The sequence below is a fragment of the Porites lutea genome, chromosome 2 (genome assembly GCF_958299795.1).
Source record: "Porites lutea chromosome 2, jaPorLute2.1, whole genome shotgun sequence".
Taxonomy (NCBI): Eukaryota; Metazoa; Cnidaria; class Anthozoa; order Scleractinia; family Poritidae; genus Porites; species Porites lutea.
The window spans coordinates 51,634,330-51,651,751 of NC_133202.1; the positions used below are offsets into that span (position 1 = coordinate 51,634,330).

At 39.6% G+C, this 17,422-nt stretch overlaps 1 protein-coding gene across 1 annotated transcript in view; it reads left to right on the top strand.

The window, feature by feature from the left end:
* Positions 1-17,422, top strand: part of LOC140928978 (uncharacterized) — a 42,887-nt gene that overhangs the window by 16,901 nt on the left and 8,564 nt on the right. The window contains exons 16-34 of the mRNA XM_073378789.1: positions 267-383; positions 883-982; positions 1,423-1,501; positions 2,248-2,378; positions 3,295-3,416; positions 3,932-4,153; positions 4,308-4,418; positions 5,252-5,419; positions 6,594-6,677; positions 6,984-7,060; positions 8,085-8,143; positions 9,093-9,148; positions 10,582-10,724; positions 11,416-11,519; positions 12,664-12,807; positions 13,430-13,470; positions 14,199-14,319; positions 14,988-15,104; positions 16,361-16,497. Of these exons, the coding sequence (XP_073234890.1) occupies positions 267-383; positions 883-982; positions 1,423-1,501; positions 2,248-2,378; positions 3,295-3,416; positions 3,932-4,153; positions 4,308-4,418; positions 5,252-5,419; positions 6,594-6,677; positions 6,984-7,060; positions 8,085-8,143; positions 9,093-9,148; positions 10,582-10,724; positions 11,416-11,519; positions 12,664-12,807; positions 13,430-13,470; positions 14,199-14,319; positions 14,988-15,104; positions 16,361-16,497 (2,133 nt within the window). The remainder of the gene's footprint in view (positions 1-266; positions 384-882; positions 983-1,422; positions 1,502-2,247; positions 2,379-3,294; positions 3,417-3,931; positions 4,154-4,307; positions 4,419-5,251; positions 5,420-6,593; positions 6,678-6,983; positions 7,061-8,084; positions 8,144-9,092; positions 9,149-10,581; positions 10,725-11,415; positions 11,520-12,663; positions 12,808-13,429; positions 13,471-14,198; positions 14,320-14,987; positions 15,105-16,360; positions 16,498-17,422) is intronic.

Here is a 17,422-nt window from a genome sequence, read left to right on the forward strand (position 1 = left end):
TGCACTTAACCGAAATCATTTGCTGTAATGCAGAAATTGCAAACGTTCTGATTTAGTTTGAAAATCGTATTGTATCTTCACAACCTAAGGAAATAGCAGGTTGTGATACCCTTTTTAAAAGAAACATAGATACAAACCTGTTATCAAACACCGAAATCATGTTCGCGATTTCTGTATTACAGCAAATGATTTCGGTAAGTGCACGACCGCAATGCACACTGGTTGAAGGTGCCCCTTTAGGACCTGCAGTCTCCCTTCCATTTTAGGGTAGAATTTTTTGCAAAGATGGCAGCTGTGCAGCAGTTTATGACAGAGCAAAACCTCAGCAGATCATTAATGGTGCGAACTCAGAGCTACTTGTCAATGCTATGGAGAGTGCACAGGTACACCAACAATTGAACGTACAATCTTTAAATTATAAATAAAAATTTGTGATGTACAATCAAACCTTTATTCAGCAGCCACCCTATATTGAACAGTCACTCGCCAAAATCCCGGAAAACGTTCTCCTTAATTACTGTAAAATTGTCCTGCATTAAGCGGTCAGGCGCGGCCACCTTTTCCGAGGTCCGAACGAGTTATGTTTAATTGTCTTCACCCCTTTTACAAGTGCAACGGTGACTTTGACATGATGTACCAACTGGTGCAAAGATACGCTGTGTATGCCCTTATTTTTTTTTAATTTTTGGTACAAGTAGAGGTAAAAACAGTTTGAGGCCAATTTGTCGTAGGATAGATCCTTCACCACCTTCATTTTTTTCAAAGAAAACCGTAAGTTACTGAACATGCCGCAATGCGTTTGCTTGTCGCTCCTTTGGGCACTTGCTACGCAGTCTCGCAACTCAGGATTCCGTTTAAAAACTAACAAGGAATGTTTTTTAGGGGTGAAGCCATTCCTGGAGGAAAGCGTCTCATTGAGGATATGCCACTAACACTTCAACAGGACGTCACCTATGAAGAATCGAAGAATGTTCTAGAAAGGGTAATCCGCCTTTACAACTCATGCATTCGCTCCTAGCTACGGGAAGCTTAGGCCCTTTCCTTGGGTGCTATAATTTTTCGGCCACTCTCTCTTTCCAGCATTGAGGAGTTCCCTGGCAGAGCCATTAGGCTGATTTAGCAACAGAACGGGAACGTCAGTTGACGACGGCGCGCGCAAATCAAACAACTGGCTTGTCCAATGGCTGAGTGGCAAACTCGGCACCGGAAGTAGAGTTAAGTCCTTTTCGCGCACTTTACCGACGTCAAATGACGTTCTCGTTCCCGCACTGTCCCCAAAAGCCTTTCTAGGAGACAGTGCGTAAATTACCATAAAAAGCGTAGAATTACGTACAGGGAAACACGACTCAATACGATCTTGAATTGTTGTCGTCGACTCCTCTGATACTGCAGTTGAGTTTATGATTTGGAAATCGTTTTTAGGTTCCCATCTTTATGGAGACAGATGCCGGTTTCCTGCGACAGTTGTCCCTGAAGACCACTTCGTACCTCTTCTCTCCAGGTGAGTAACGTGAGCTTTGTGTTGTAATGTATATTGTGGTCAATTTAGATTTTTTAAAAACTGCCCACCCAAGCAAACATTATCACTTTCTTCTCACTTGGGCCAAAATGTTGGCTTAGGGGAGGGGTGGGTAGGCAGTTTCCCAGAAACCCAAATCGCGTATTTTGGAGGTAGTCTTCAGCGGTTTATTTCATGTTTAAAGTACATTTTTTAATCAGATCAGCCCCTACAGTGGTCTGCCACACAGCCGTTTTTAGCGTCGTCACGCAACGCGTGACGACACTAAAAACGGCTGTGTAGCAGACTACCCCTACAGCTAGGACTAAGGAAGAACCTAGCTAACGGGGGTCTCCTGCATGAGACATAGAATTATTCGGGTCTGTAGCGTCCAAAAGGTTAAGACACAAACGTTATAGAATAAGGCATAGTAGAGATAAAGAGTGCCCACACAGTTAACGATATGATTATAGCGGTTTCTGTAACATCAGACAGCCTACACCGCTTTTTGCGATTGACGTTTGGAGAACGCAACCTAATCTCGTCCTAAATCTTCTTTTATGGATGCCATACCAAATGGCCCCCACAAAAAATTTTTGTAGGACAGCCTCGATCTTGTGCTGAAATTGCCTTGGAATGAGGCTGTAGGAGTCGCCGAAAACACTCTGATCCTTTGCATGGGGCATCATAGAGTCTGCTTGTTTTTGCCAAGAAAAAAGTTGTTTTAAAAACGCTTTTTTTGATTTAAGGTGACTACATTGTTTACGCTGGGGACATGGGTCGAGAGATGTACTGTGTCAGAAGAGGATTGGTAGAGGTTATAGGAGACGACGACATAACTGTGGTCGCAACTCTGGGACCCGGGGCGTACTTTGGAGAGGTATGAAAATCATTCGTCAAACTCGCAAACGTTTCGATCCGGACATCAAAAATGAGATACACGTCTAACTTTTTTAAACAAACAATTCCCATCTCTATGAAATTGCAGCAAACAACCACTTCCCATATTTTTCGTTATTCTTTTGACATTTCTTGAATCTAATTTTCTGGACACGTTATCACTGAAGTCAGCTTAAGGTGGCTGAACACAATTTGTCGTTAGGTTGAAAGTAGTTACCAAACATAGGGGTGTTTTACTTAAGACCCGGTACAGGTATATATAAAGCTCAAATGAGACAATGACGAAATATATTCACAAGACAAAACGTTTTTCAGATTTCGATCGTTTCCATGGCAACATGGATAATTTAACACACCACTAACATTTTGATTGAAGTAAAGGTACGATGTTATGTCATGTTATGCTTTGTCATTAGACATAATGACATAATGTAGTCATTAGATCATTTATGAATTTGCACACAGATTACCAATAGTAATCCTCATTTCTTAAAAACAACTTGACCGAATTATAACAAAAAGTTTTAAAATGTTTGTGTTCAGCCACTTTAAGTTTAAATGGCGATGGGCTTCACTTTATTTTACCATTTTAACGTTGTTCCGGTCACTTCCTTTATAACTTTCTTTCGTTTTTTCCATTCACCATTAATATTGTCTTCAACTTTTTGTCAACATTCGCGAACAAAGTTTACACTATCAGTTACTTCACGTCATGTACTATGTTACTTGAAAAGTCTAGACAAAATTGTTCGCCAGCCGTCCAATTTGTGCTTTCAAAACCGTCTCTAGCTTTAAATTCAAAAGTTTAAACTCTGTCGTAGAAAATGTGGGTTTATCATTTCTACATTTGCTTTGTACGCTCCTGTATTTATGTTGTGTTTTTTATGAAAATCTAGATTGGCCTTATTTTTGGCGAGAACCGCTTGGCAACAGTGAAGGCAAGGACATTCTGCGAAATTCTTATGTTGACCAAGCAAGACCTAGACGATGTGCTGGCAAATTTCCCGATTGTAGCAAGGTTTGATTAATGTGATAATAAAAAATTACTCAGCTGTATTTTAGGTACATTGTAGCTATACCCTGTGTAGGAATTCCATTTTCAATCGTCCGCTGCTTCGATTCCTACAAGGGTCACGGAGGACTTTCCCTTTGTGGCACATTTCTATACCTTGGCTAGCATTTGATGCAAACTCTTAGAATACTATGGCATTTGAACATGTCTTACGTTGAGATCATTTATCTGAAACAGAACCTGAAATGAGATTTTTGCTAGACTTTACGGATTGATTGTTTATGTCTAAGCCATGTTCAGTTTGCCCAACTCTTTTACCTAAACGCCATTTTTCATGAACAATTTGAATTAAGGTTTAGTCTGAAAAAGCACTTACTTTCTTAAATTAAGCCCTTAAGAAGAAGATCTAGAGGTCCAATTATTTCTTACACCGCGGCCTAAGTTAGACTTCGTTTAATTAACCGACACTTTACATCTCCGACTCTGTTTTGTTGGTTTGCTTGTTTGTTTTTCATTTTTAGGCAAATCTATGACGCAGGAATTAACAACGAGCATCTAAGGGATGTAAGAAAAGCTGCCTTAGAGTCTACCAAAGCCGCTGTTAGACGCCTCTCCGTGAAATGCGCCCAAAAGTCAAAGTCCTCGAGATTTTCACAGAAATCGAAAACTTCTCAGAAATCCCAATCCTTCCAAGAATCCAAGAAAAGCAAAAAGAAGGGTGGACGCGTGAGTCCAGAAATGGGGTAATTTTACTCAATTCTCTTTGACATTGGCTTCCATTTTTAGAGACCAGAGTCATCATATAAAGAGTTAAGTTGTCACATCCTCTGATTTACGTTTATTTACTTCTTGCTAGTCCATCAAGATAAAATCTCTTCTTTACGTTTGCTCTGTTAGGACCGTGCCGGCAGGCTTGATGTCAGTCGTGCAGGACTTAAAAGAAGACATAAACAAACCTCATCGCGAACTGCATCCAATCGCTAGAGTGTTTTCTTTCCTTTTAATGAGGTGAGAACTAAGAATGCGTAACAGATTCTTGTCGGACTGGTATAAGCAGTAGCGACCTTTATATTTGACTTAATCGGGTATGAGTACGAGTGCGATTTAGGAAACTTTGAGCCAGTTATTTCTCCCACAAACTCTCACTGCGCGCGACGATTCGAAGATGGCACACACAGATCTAAAAACTGAATTGACAAATGCAGGGCAACAAATTTATTGCCTGAAGCCGCGTCCAGACCGTTGCGCGTACTTTCGTTGTTTTCTTTCTGAAACTGCGCATTATGTAAAGCATCCATCAGAATCTTACACAATTTCTGGCGCGAAGCGTGACAACCAGGGTACTGACATACAGTGGAACCCGCTTCCCGTTTATGTGACAACCTGTTTTTTAACGACGATATTCTTTCGACCTAAACGTAAAAATCACCCTGAGCATTTTAAGCAGCCTGGTCGCGGATGGTCAAACGTTAGATAGCGCTAACCGCTGGATAATTCACTATCCAGTGGATTACTTTTAGAGGAAACCAACAGTGTTATCCGCTGGACAGAGATTTTAGCTTTTTACCCAACTTTTGAACAACTGGGCCCTAATCTATATATTATGAAGAAACCATTAGTACTTTTGAACAACTGGGCCCTGATCTATATACATTATGAAGAAACCATTAGTACTAGTTCAATTCGGTCGGAATGCCAGTACTTTGAATTTTCTTAGTGACCTTTGTGTATTTCCTATGTAATAAATACAAGTATATCTACTCCTCTCGTTTCAATATATAATATAAGAAGTATTCTTGAGGTAGTTTATAAATTTACAATATTTCTCTTGCAATGTACAGGCGCGTCATCTTGCCCGACGGTTTGTACTTCAGGGTGTGGCAGGGAGTGATCCTTGTGATAGCCGGAATCCTTCCTTTTACGTTGACCTTACAGGCGGCTTTCTTGCACACCAGCACAGCCCTATGGATCATGAATTACTGTTTTGACATCATCTGTTTGGTAGACATGTAAGTAGTAGATCACTGCTTTCTATTCCTCTACAAAGGCTTAGAAATGACCATTGTTTAGGAAGACAAAGCAAGAAACTGAATAATGTAAACTGCCGCTTATAAGATACGCTGGGTAGCAGAGGTTTTTTCTCGCGTGCGATGAGGGGCTTCGTCGATCGGCCGCAGGCCGAAGACAGGAGCGGGTTACTTTTTAAGACCTAACCGAAACTGTAAACCGCGCATGAAAAGCCTCTGGCACGCAGAGTACTTAAAAGAATCCACTTATAAAACCCGCAATTATAGGCACTCGTCATTGTTAATGAAAAATACATCCTATTATGAGCCTTCAGATGAAACTTGTGTCCGATAAATTAAAAATCGATCTTTGATACTAGCTTAAGGCTTTCGCGGTCGTTTTTCGGTAAAAGGAACTGATTTGGGCAAAAGGTAACCACTATTCCTTATGGCTAGAAAGATCACCCCTGTTATGGCTACATGTTTAATCGCGCCTTTCGCAGCAGAAATAAAAAAATATATTAAAGTGAATTGGTTTGGTATTTTATTGGTGTTCACATAATAAATAAAACATTACATGCCCGCTTGTGATGTAGAATTTTCGCATCTTCGCGCGGCCATGTAATATCCTCTATAAATAGTTTTCTTTTCGTGAATTGCTAATTTTTTTAAAAAGTGAGTTTGTTGAGAACACAACATCAGAGAACTCGAAGTCTGTCAAAAATCCGCTACGCGTAGGACATTATCGCTGTAATGTCACATATATCTAGTAGAATCATTTTTTTAAAATCCGTATAATCGTTGTTAATCAGTTTTAAGTTTTGAAGATATAAAGCTATCAAAGGCAGATATGCATCAAACAATCTCATCCATTCATCCTTCCATCCATTTATTCATTCATTCATTCGTCTATTGATGCAGAATCCATCCATCCTTCCATCCATTTTTTCATCCATATATTCATCAATCCAGCAATTAATTAATTAATTCATTCATTAAATAAGGCTTCTTTAAATGAGGAGGAAAAATGATAAATGATGACATAATTCGAAACTGAGACCTTTAACACCCGATTTCGTCACGTGTGTAACAAGCAGTGGTTTTTCTTTTTCACCGTCTTTATCTCATCTGGTTCATATAAGAACACACTGATCTTGTCTTTTTGTCTTGATTTTAGGTACATCAAGTTTCATTTGGCTTTTTATAATGAGAACAACGTACTTGTAACCCATCCACTGTACACTGCTCGAAATTATCTCAGGTAACGAATCAACTTTAATCCATTTGACTCTTCTTGCAATGAAATACTGTAAGTGTAAGCAGTAGGAGTACATATCCACTGACCGTCCAAAAAAATATTGAATACTTCAAGTGGTGCACGCCAAATGTATCATTGTGCGAACCATGATTCCCAGGTGAATAACATGTGAAAATAAAATGCTTAAATTAAACTGTGAATTTTGGTTCAAGAAGTTTCCCAGTGGCAATACATTCTCGCTTGTACGTGTAATAAAAGGAACTTTGACATTACAGAATTGATTTCCCCTTTTCTTTATTTTTCTTGCAGAACAAACTTTTCTTTGGATCTGCTTTTTTCCTTCCCTACTGACATCATCGTGTTGGCCATCTGGCCTGACAATCTTGGTAAGATACAGTTTTACGTCACTTAGCGCATGAAAACTTCTAATAGAGATTGGGACAGGTTTCTCGTATCTCTCGACTATCTCACCAGCCTCAGTGCCAATGATACCTGATCATTTCTGAAACGCTCATCGGTCAACTACCACATCAAGAATAAGGAAATGATTGCAAAAACCCTGGACGAAGATCCTGCTGGTTGTCATCTTTAGATCTAAAGAAAAGACTTCTAATCAGCTAAAATATTGAGAACAAAAAAACGAGAAGTCCAAAGACTAGTGCAAAGCTGATAACAACATGTATTGATTTTTTTAAACAATATTTCGACTGGCCATACCAGCTTTCTAATTCGCCTTTGCCACGCGGTTGACATTTTGTCAGGAGATTTAAAAAGCTTTATTTATGCTCCCCTAGTCTCATAGATAGAACGAGGCTAGGGGTGCATAAACAAAGCTTTTTAAATCTCCTCTGAGACAAAATGGCCGCCGCGTGACAAAGGCGAATTACAAGGCTGGTATGGCGGGTTGAAATATTGCTCTAAAAAATCAATAAATGTTGTTATCAGCTTTGCAGTAGTCTTTGGACTTCTCGATTTTTTGTTACCATATCAAGCTGTATGGTGGAAGTAGACCACTTACTCATTGCCCACTTCAGAAACTCAAGGGAGAATGGGTACAAGGTTTGGGTGCAGTGATTTCTGGGATCGCATGGGAGGAAAACGATTAGTTACGATTGCTCGATGATATTCAAGGTAACCATTCACAAAGCATAAGTAATGCTTCTCCACCCAAACAGTCCTAAGAATAGAAAAATAGAAACCTTGGGTCCATTCCTTTTATAGGGTCTGAAATACGAAATTCCGACACAATCACAGTGAACAAGGCCTTCTCTCTGGTGAATTGTGAAGAGATTTATGTGAAGACTTACTAGCAAGATAGAGTGACTTTGATCTTACCTCTTCGTTAATATGATTGTGGGCTTTTAAATCATTACCATACTCACAGCCTTCATCTTAATGCTTTTCCCTCAGGTGTTCTTCGTATTCTGGCCTTGGCCCGTCTTAACAGATGTTTCTATATTTACAAAGTGGTGAGCGAACAATCGATAACAATCAAGTTATCACCGTTGTCTATTTGTCAAAGTTAAAAGCTTGAAAGGAAAAAAACGTCTCTGACCTCTATGGCTTTGTATGAGATAAGTATTCGGACATAAAAAAAAAACATCCGCGCTTTTCCATTGATTACTTTTATTTTCGATAAATAGAAGAGTGGGCCATAATGACATAATGTTACTACGGGAGGTCATTACTAAAAACTATAACTTTCTGTCCGCCAGTTCAGTGACCACACGGCCTCAGAGCTCAGGTATCCTGAGATGCTTAAAGAGCTCTACTGGAGAAACTTAAAGAAGAGAAAAGTCGACGCGCGCCTGACTATATATAGGATCTCTAAAACCTTACTTGCAGTGAACCCAGGCGACAAGTTGCGTTCACCAACCGGCAGGAGTAGACATGTCCATGATCACTTCTTCATCCCGATTTCCACCTTTACAACCTCTCTCGTCTTTCTGTCCAAGAACAATAGTTCAGTGGAGCTCCCTGCCTCCAGATGCTTTTACTCTATAAGCTGATCCTGCTCAGTTCCGGGCCACAGTGTGTCTAAAATCACCCATCAACATCTGGAGTGATTTGGGACATAGTTTCGAAATTGAACAACGTGTACCAACTAATAGGCTACTAATCAACTAGTTACTTGTTTTGTTTGCTTGTTTTTACACTACTGGCTAACAATCCTCTTTTTGTGGGGTTGCTGTATTGGTAAACAAATAAACAAATAAATAAATACATTTTTTACATTCATTTTTAGTTTTACCGAGATCACAGCAAATGCGTATCTCCACCACTTAGGCCAAGATAGCGACTCAATTTTGTTGTTTCATTGTTCCCTACTTAGTGCTCTTGCAAACATTCGATTCCCCAATGGCCGGCATGATCTACATGTAGTGTTAATTTTTCTTCTTTATTATTTTTTTCTTGCAGCACCAATTTTTTCATTTCATGGCCGACTCGATTGGAAAGAACACGAACCTGATTGGGTAGGTGTAAATTTTGAAACTAACGCAAACTCTAAACAACTAGTCGGTGAATTATTTTCTGAAAAAAAAAACTGAACTTGAAGCAAAAGCAAGTACAGGCAACTTAAAGAACGGAGAGATGGAGCGGTTGTATGTTGATAACGGTAACAGGACTTATTGAAGTCTAATTCGGTTTGTAATCGTACAAGTAATTAACGAAATCACGCGGTCGTCCGATTTGTTAATCACGAGTATGCAGACCGAATTTGAACGACACGATGTCCTGTTACCAATAAATCATAACCATTCAATTTCCGAGGAAAAAAAATATTTTTTTTATTGTGAAAGAGCCTGTAATACCAAATTTCCAAAATTAGGGAAAATATCGCTGGCAGAGACACTGAGCTGTCACATGTTACAAATTCGTCCTTTTGGAGGGTAAGTGGTTGTTGCTATGGTTATTGTGATAAATTCTGCGATTGGTGAGTTTAGCTGAGTGCACTTAATATGATTGACTGATGTTACTTCCGATTACAGCCAACTGTCCGACTACAACCCTACACAATGATTAGTGAATAAAAACGTAGTTAATAACGCTCCGATCAAATTTGAGGAAATTGTTATAGTTATGATTAAGAATGTAATCTTTTTTTTCTTTTATTTTGTCTCAAACTGTTGAGTTGTCAATAAAGCCCTTGGCTTAGGTTTCATTACATGAATTTCCACCTGCACGAAGCGTTTTACTTGTCAGTAACCCCAGACTAACGCCGATTCCACACTAATACGTTTTCATTTTAAACCGCATACATTTCGAAACGTTAAGGCCTTCCGTCTACATTAATACGCCGAGCGATTTCATCGAAACGCATCGATTTGAAAACGCTCTAACTGTGATCTTACACGAGATGATTCGCAACAACGGTGCAAAACAGCGTTACAATATTGGTGCGTCATTGTTTTGAAAAGTTACAACATTGTTCCTACCATGATTGAAACGATGTGTTGCGCTAAAAATCGTCGTTGCGAATCGTGCCGTGTAACATCACCTTGAAAGTGGATCAATACGAAAACAAATACATATCGTATATACACAGGGTATCAGATAGATAATCGAGAACGGTCTAAGACGAATCAAAATAAAAAGGATGATAAAGAATATTTCAGGCGCTAGCGCATAAAGTTCAATTCACGTCACAACGTGCAATTCTATCGTTTTCCGACGTTTTAGTGAGGACAGTTGCAAACGTATCAAAACGCGCGGTGGTGTGGACGTGAATAATGTCGATCGATGCGTTTCCGATGACAACGCAAACGCAAACTTTTGAAAACGCATTAGTGTCGACACAGCCTAAAGTGAAGCTAACTGTTGTTAAAAGTCGATTAAAACCGTTTCAAAACTGTTCTAGATATAGAAACCTCTTCTAGTTCTTTTTTCAAACCTTTTTTCTGAACAGACAACTCAAGTTCGCATTGTACATGGCGGCATTTACCCATTGTATAGCTTGCGGATGGTTTCTGCTCGCTTGTAAAGGACTCGAAAATGGCAGTCATTCCTGCCAAGCAGATTCTTGGGCGGAAGTGGGTAACCGAGGGCTAGGTATGTTGAAAGTTGTTTGGATTACCGTATTTACTCAAAAGAGGGCTGCGGCGCTTATACGATAGTGGCCTTTTTCCGCGGATGGTATATATTTCAAACTACTTAGGCCCGGTTCAGGTGCTGTATTTCACATGTGCCGAATTCAATGCTACTATTGAGAAAAATCTAGTGTTCTCGTTTATTTACATTAGATTAGGCAAAATGTCAATTGCTTCACAGCTCGGAACATGGCACTATCTCACCATTTCTTTTTCTTTCTCCTTGTCAAAAACGATAACATAATTATAAAGAACGAACTCAATGAAAGTCAGTTTTGACATTGCCATTGTCAGAGAAAAAAACGGTGAGAAGTAAATGAAAGTGAAGCCAAGAGAGAATAATTCTTTCTTCTCCAGGGCGCATTAAGATGCTTAGAACTTAACTGGAACTGCTTTGTCTAGCGAGGGATAGAAATTTGCAGTTAATTTTTTCCTTGTTTCATTACATATATCAAAAGATTTCAGCTTGTGTGATTATGGTTTTAATTCTCGGACTGATGAGTATGAACGCTGTAAGGAGACATTTGATTTTGAAGCTGATTGTGAGGTACCTTCTCACATACCCAATAGAAAAAGCACATTTGAGTTAAACTGACACTTTTAGCGGAGGAATTTGGCGTTATTCACAACCGGTTTTAACCTTTTATCTACAGGAAATGAAGCTGTTGGTTTTCAATACGTAACAAGTCTTTACTGGGCAGCGGCTACTTCAGCCTCTGTTGGTTACGGGGACATTCATGCTCACACCATGACAGAGGTAACAAGAAAAGATTCCCTTTTGTTTAACAAAAACAAATAATGCTTAAAAAATTATAGTATTCACAAACGGTTAAATGAAGAAAACGTTAACAAGGAGAATAATTGTGGGCTTAAGAACGAAACGGCAATTTTTTTACTAAAACGATGCATCATTTACGTTTTTTGGTGATTAAGTTTCTTCCCTGTAAAGTATGGAGTGTTTTCACTCACGTGGCCAGCATCTATGCAAATTTATTAGAACAAACGGAAACGTTTGCATAAGAAAAGAGTTCAACTCCCACAGGACTGGTTTGGGACACCAATATGGCCGCCGTGACGTCATGCGAAAACACTCTATAACCTAATGACCACTCCAGAAAATACCATAACATACCATAATGCTCTTTGTTTGTCACCCCAAAATATTGCATAAGCATTGTCTTCAGTTTCTCTTGTGAGGTAAAATGGCCCCAAGAGAAACTGAAAACAATGCTTATGCAAAATTTCGGGGTGACAAACAAAGAGCATTATGGTATGTTATGGTATTTTCTGGAGTGGTCAATTGTAGTCTCCAGCGCAGCTGTTTTTGTCTATTCACGCGACGCTCCTACCCAAGATGCCTCCTTTCAGTTGGTTGAGGAGTCCCGTTATGCGACAAATTTCCATCGTGAGTGTAAACGCTATTTAGTGATTCCCCCGGGGGGTTACTTTAGGAATTTTTGGGTGGGAATGTACCGCTGGGACCCTGGAATCCGTTAGCCTATGCTAGAACTAGTTCAGCTGAATTTTGCAACCCTTTAATGAACTAAACTCCCCAAATCCTCCGCATCCACCTTTTAGGCGTAGTTGCGTAAATTTAAACTTGCCGATTTGTTTTTTATATATATATATTTTTTTGAGTGCCAATTCCCGCTTTCCCTAGTCTTGACTAAAATCTTTAACCAATTGATCAGTTTCCTGGGAAATGTTACCCTTTTCTTGACCCAAACTTCCTGATTTATATACCCTATCCCAGAGTAAACTCCTGGAAGCCCCCACCCTTCACAGCGACACCTACCTATATAGCCCATATGTGCCAGTACCCCCCACTCCCCGCCCCAGGGTGATTCTATTGATGCTTTGACTGGTAAATTGATACGGTTTGTGTCATGTGTGTTTTACAGATGACGTTTGCACTGTTTTGTATGATTATTGGCATCGTATTCTATGGTTACATCATTGCAAGTGTTGCTGCTGGTCTGGCAAACGCTGATGCACAGCGGGCTCGTTATCAAGAAAGACTCGATGCCATTAAAAGCTTCCTTCAGGTAGCTAATACATGGCCAATAAACTGAACTAGTTTAAACAGAGAAGTGGCATTATTGCACTTTTTTCCAAACTTTTACTACTGCTTGGAGTGAGACAGGGTGTAAAAGAACAAAATACAATAAGCTCCTCGGCAGGATTAGCTCAGTCGGTAGAGCGCTTGACTGCGGAGCGGGAGGTCGCGGGTTCCGCCCGGGACCGGAACCAACAATCAGGGTTTTAAAATAACTGAGAAATGAAGATACTCCCTTTGCCCTGCAAATGGCTAGACCGTCGTGTGGCTCAGATGACCAAGTAAAATGGTGGTCCCGTCTCCAGTAGGAGATGTTAAAATACTGTCACCAACTAGTGCTTTCGTGCTAAATACATTGACACTTAAACAAAAAGCTTTTTTAAAAGTTGTTTTGTAATAGCTAAAATTTGGATTTTTAGAACAAATTGCACCATGTAAGGGATCCGAATATCGGAATAAGGGATATGCACTAATCTTTCTTCGAACAACTCGACCCATTTAGAGGGTTAAAATAGCTGAAAATAAAGATGTATGTGGGTGTACACCTCACTCAGTGGTGATTGATTTAATAGCATAAGCATGTTAAGAGACATTTGCTTTTATCCTCCCAGGAACAAGGTATTTCAGAGAACCTTACATCACGTATTGTGAGGTATGTGGTTTCCATAAGTTTGTAAATAAGAAGTATCTCACCGTTAAAATTTAAACCTTTGCAAATTATAAACACTTCAATATTAAACCAGTGGCCATATTCATTTTGTCTTATTATATCAGAACGACGTTTTGAAAAGCTCTCGCTGAGTGCATTACAGTCATATTAAAACACTCTTCATAGTTGCTCGGCGTGTAAAAAGTAAAAACGAAGCACATTTTCCACATAAGTAAACTTCGATTTCAAATATCGTTAGAACATCATTAATTATCCTATATTCTTCATTCTGCAGTGTATAGCAGCATTTAAACCTTTTACGTCCTGTGATTGATCGAGTTAATAGTTTTCTTCATTTAAACAGCTATATTGTCCCCGCCTAGAACAGAATGCATTCTACTTGCGGATAGGACAATATTGTAAAACGTCTTACAAAAAAGACTTCGTATTTACCCCGTTTCCCTAACATGCTATGCAGGTGGAACGCGTCACTTAGAATCTAGATACAGACCGACGACGTAGAATATCTGGGACAAAGCAAGGCTACGCTCTCTCCGCCCCATCGTAATCCGAGGCACTTTCATTGTATCAGTTCTTTTCTATTAAATGCAAAGTTAAATAAAGAAGTTGTGAAGTCTTGTGAAATCAACTTTTGTACACTGCGACTGTGAAAGTAAGATTATCATAATTTCGAATTTTACATCTGACATTTACCTTCTTTTTTGTACCAGCTATTACGAATACCTCTGGCTCAGGAATAAAGGCGTGGACGCCAGTTCACTGTTTGAAGGTCTACCATTATCGCTACAGGCGGACATTTCCTTAAGCCTATATAAAGACTTGATCGAAAGGGTAAAGTGTCCTTTGTATTGCTGAATTATTTTTCATTCATTATTTTTCTCTTGTTTGTTTTGGTTTTAAGTTGATCTAATTAACAACAAAATTATCATGATCGTGAATCCATTTTGCAGTATTTACATCGAGAAATCGGTGGTGTGAAGCAAATAAGGACCTGTTTGTAAAAAATTAATGGCAACTTTAGTGGCTCAACATGCGTTAAAAACAGACAGATATAGAAAACTTCGGTTAATTATTTTGACTCAACAAAACTTTCCTTTCTTATACAAAGCACATACTCAAGACATAAAAAAGGCTGCATCACTGAGAACGTCCTGCCTAACGAAATTTTCATAAACCTTTGTCTTTAAACTCGCCCTCATTTAGTAATTTTACTGCGGAATTTCTTTTTGTTTCATGACTGCCATTTGACTCCAGTCTGCGCGCAGTAAAAAATGCGCAGTGCAAAAGTGACGAGCAAATTTAAAGAAGGAATAAACATTTCGTCCTTTTACTCAGCACATGACTCTACTTGAAAATAATTTTTGATAAATTTAAGGCTATGGAGATGTGTATCCAAAGTTCTTGCATCTTTGAATCTACATTTTAGTTAAAAAATTAAGACAAAAACACTGATCCCAACCACTGCCTACGTTTAATGTAGAGTGCCTTTGTCCAACCAGGTACCGTTGTTTGAGGGCACAGAGATCGGTTTCTTGAAGATGCTGTCCATGAAAGTCAAACCTGTTTATTTCCTCTCCAAGGAGTACGTGGTACGAAAAGGCGACATTGGACAGGAGGTAAGAGGGAGTGGCTTAATTAATACACCTCATTATAATGGTTTTAATGATAATACATATCAAAATGGTTACTGACCAAGCGCGAAGTCAAGACGGCTCGATACTGGCCAAGTTCTTTTTTGCGTATTTATGGACCGACACGAAGTGGAAGTCCATGTTGACCGAACAATGTTGGCCAATAAAAGATTTATAAAAGGCTGACTCGTCCCCAGTCGTCTCTCTTGAGAAAGGAGAGAAACGAGGGGTGATGGGAAGGAGGAAAGGGGAGAGACGACGTTTCTCCCTTCCCCTTTCCTCCTTCCCATCACCCCTCGCGCTTCTCTCCTTTCTCAAGAGAGACGACTGGGGACGAGTCAGTATAAAAGGAACTTTTTCTTGCGGGACTAACGGGGGAAATCCCGAGTGGGCAAGATTGGCGGATCTTACCCGCTCGGGTAGCCAATCAGAGAACAGGATTCGCTTCATCTTGCCCGCTTGCGGGTTCGGCCATATGATAAGCGCGATTGTTCTACAAGTTGCGCGGAAAGGTTCGTAAGGTAAGATAAAGCGCATACGAACCATAAAGCTAACATGGCCAGATATCCCGAGGGCCGCATTTCCCGATATTTAATAGACTCGGAAAGCTGTTGACGTTTACATTCAAGATAGAGTTTCAACATTTTTTTGCAGATAAAATGATAAAAAAATCAGTCAACAAAACAAAATAGACTGGTTTGCCAGCTTTTATTCTTTAGATTTTGATTTGAATGATTCTTTGCAAAACGGGCCTGAAAAATACCGAGACTTTCGAGAAACGTACAGGTTCCAAAGTCCGAAGCAGAGGGAAGGATTCCCTCCCCAGCTCTCCCGAGAGAATGGGATGTCAGTCCATTGCAGGTTTACCTACGAATGGTACACAATTAAGAGAAAAAGAGGAGCAAAGCTTTCTGTATAGGAAAACAAACGGACACTTAGGCTTCCAAAGTTAACCGTGTTAAGCGCTAGGCCACCATGCCTCCAGAAAAAGCTCGATCGTACGCTAATTAAAAGGTGCAAGTTATGTCTGTTGAACCATCAAAATGAGGAATTTATTCTTCGTTTCATCTTGATTTTTTATTAGGGAGCGCGCTGTTCTAAGTTATCTCTTATATACAAACAACCGTTCTCCCCTTCTGCGGTTATGGGTTGGTGGATTAAGGGTTGGAACTGCTCTTTAATTTTAAATTTTATCAAACTTAAATACGTATTCTAGCCAAGTCAAACTTCCTGTTCTGCAGATGTACTTCATTCACCGTGGTACTGTTGAAGTTGTTTCCGAGCACGATGAACCGATTGTGTTCGACACGATGGGGGAAGGAAGATTCTTTGGTGAGATTAGCGTGGTCTTCAGCTGTCCAAGAACAGCTTCTATCAGGTAAAACAGTTCGCCATGTATAAAAAACCCTTTACCTTTAGGTGATAGTGACTTGATTTCGAGCGTAGTTGTAAAATTGTGTCGCAACGGCTCGAATAAAATCTACAGCAGGAAAGGCCCGGGTGTATGCTAAATTCGCACTTTCGCCGAACTCGGGCAATCACGTGCACAAGATTTCCCGTTGAGCTATCCCGGGCAAGTACTCAAGTGACAAAATCAAATGTAACAGCTGGCCGAAAAGTCCTTCGCGAAAAGTTTTATGTGTGGTGGGTCCCAAGGTGGAGACGATGTCAGCAAGGTACCTACAATCCTGGACAAAAGTCCTTGGGACAGTAAGAGCATAACAGCAATTCAGTGCGTATCACAAGTAATATTAAAAAAAAAAAACAGTGCTATCGATCATTTTAAAAATCCATAACCCCTCCCTTTTCCCCACCCAGTACAATGTTAAAAGATAAAAAAAAAATTGCCTAGACGGTTTCAACACTCCATGATTGTATATTTTACAGCGATTAAACTTGCTTGATCAAGTGAGCAAAGACTGCCGAAAACTGAAACCGAAAAAACTGCAAACGATAGAGTGCACATGTGACATACAATCAATTTTGGTAAATTAGCTTATAGTAAGTAAAAAAGAAAACGGGAGCTAAGCGTTCTTATACAGGTACCAGCAAGGTAACCATTTATCGTAAAATCCAGCTAGTGGTCTATTATCAATGCTGCGTTCTGATTGATTGAGCTACTACTAGGCTATATGTTATAGCCCACTAGTAGCGCAAAGCGCCAGGTTTTGGCGGCAAAAAAGGAGTAAAGTCTGTCTTTAACTAGCTAAAATTTTTTTATTCTCAATATTTTTGACCAGCTAGTTGGACTTTACTAAAACAATTATTCCTCTCTGACTCAGAGCCCATTTGGACTCAAGGAA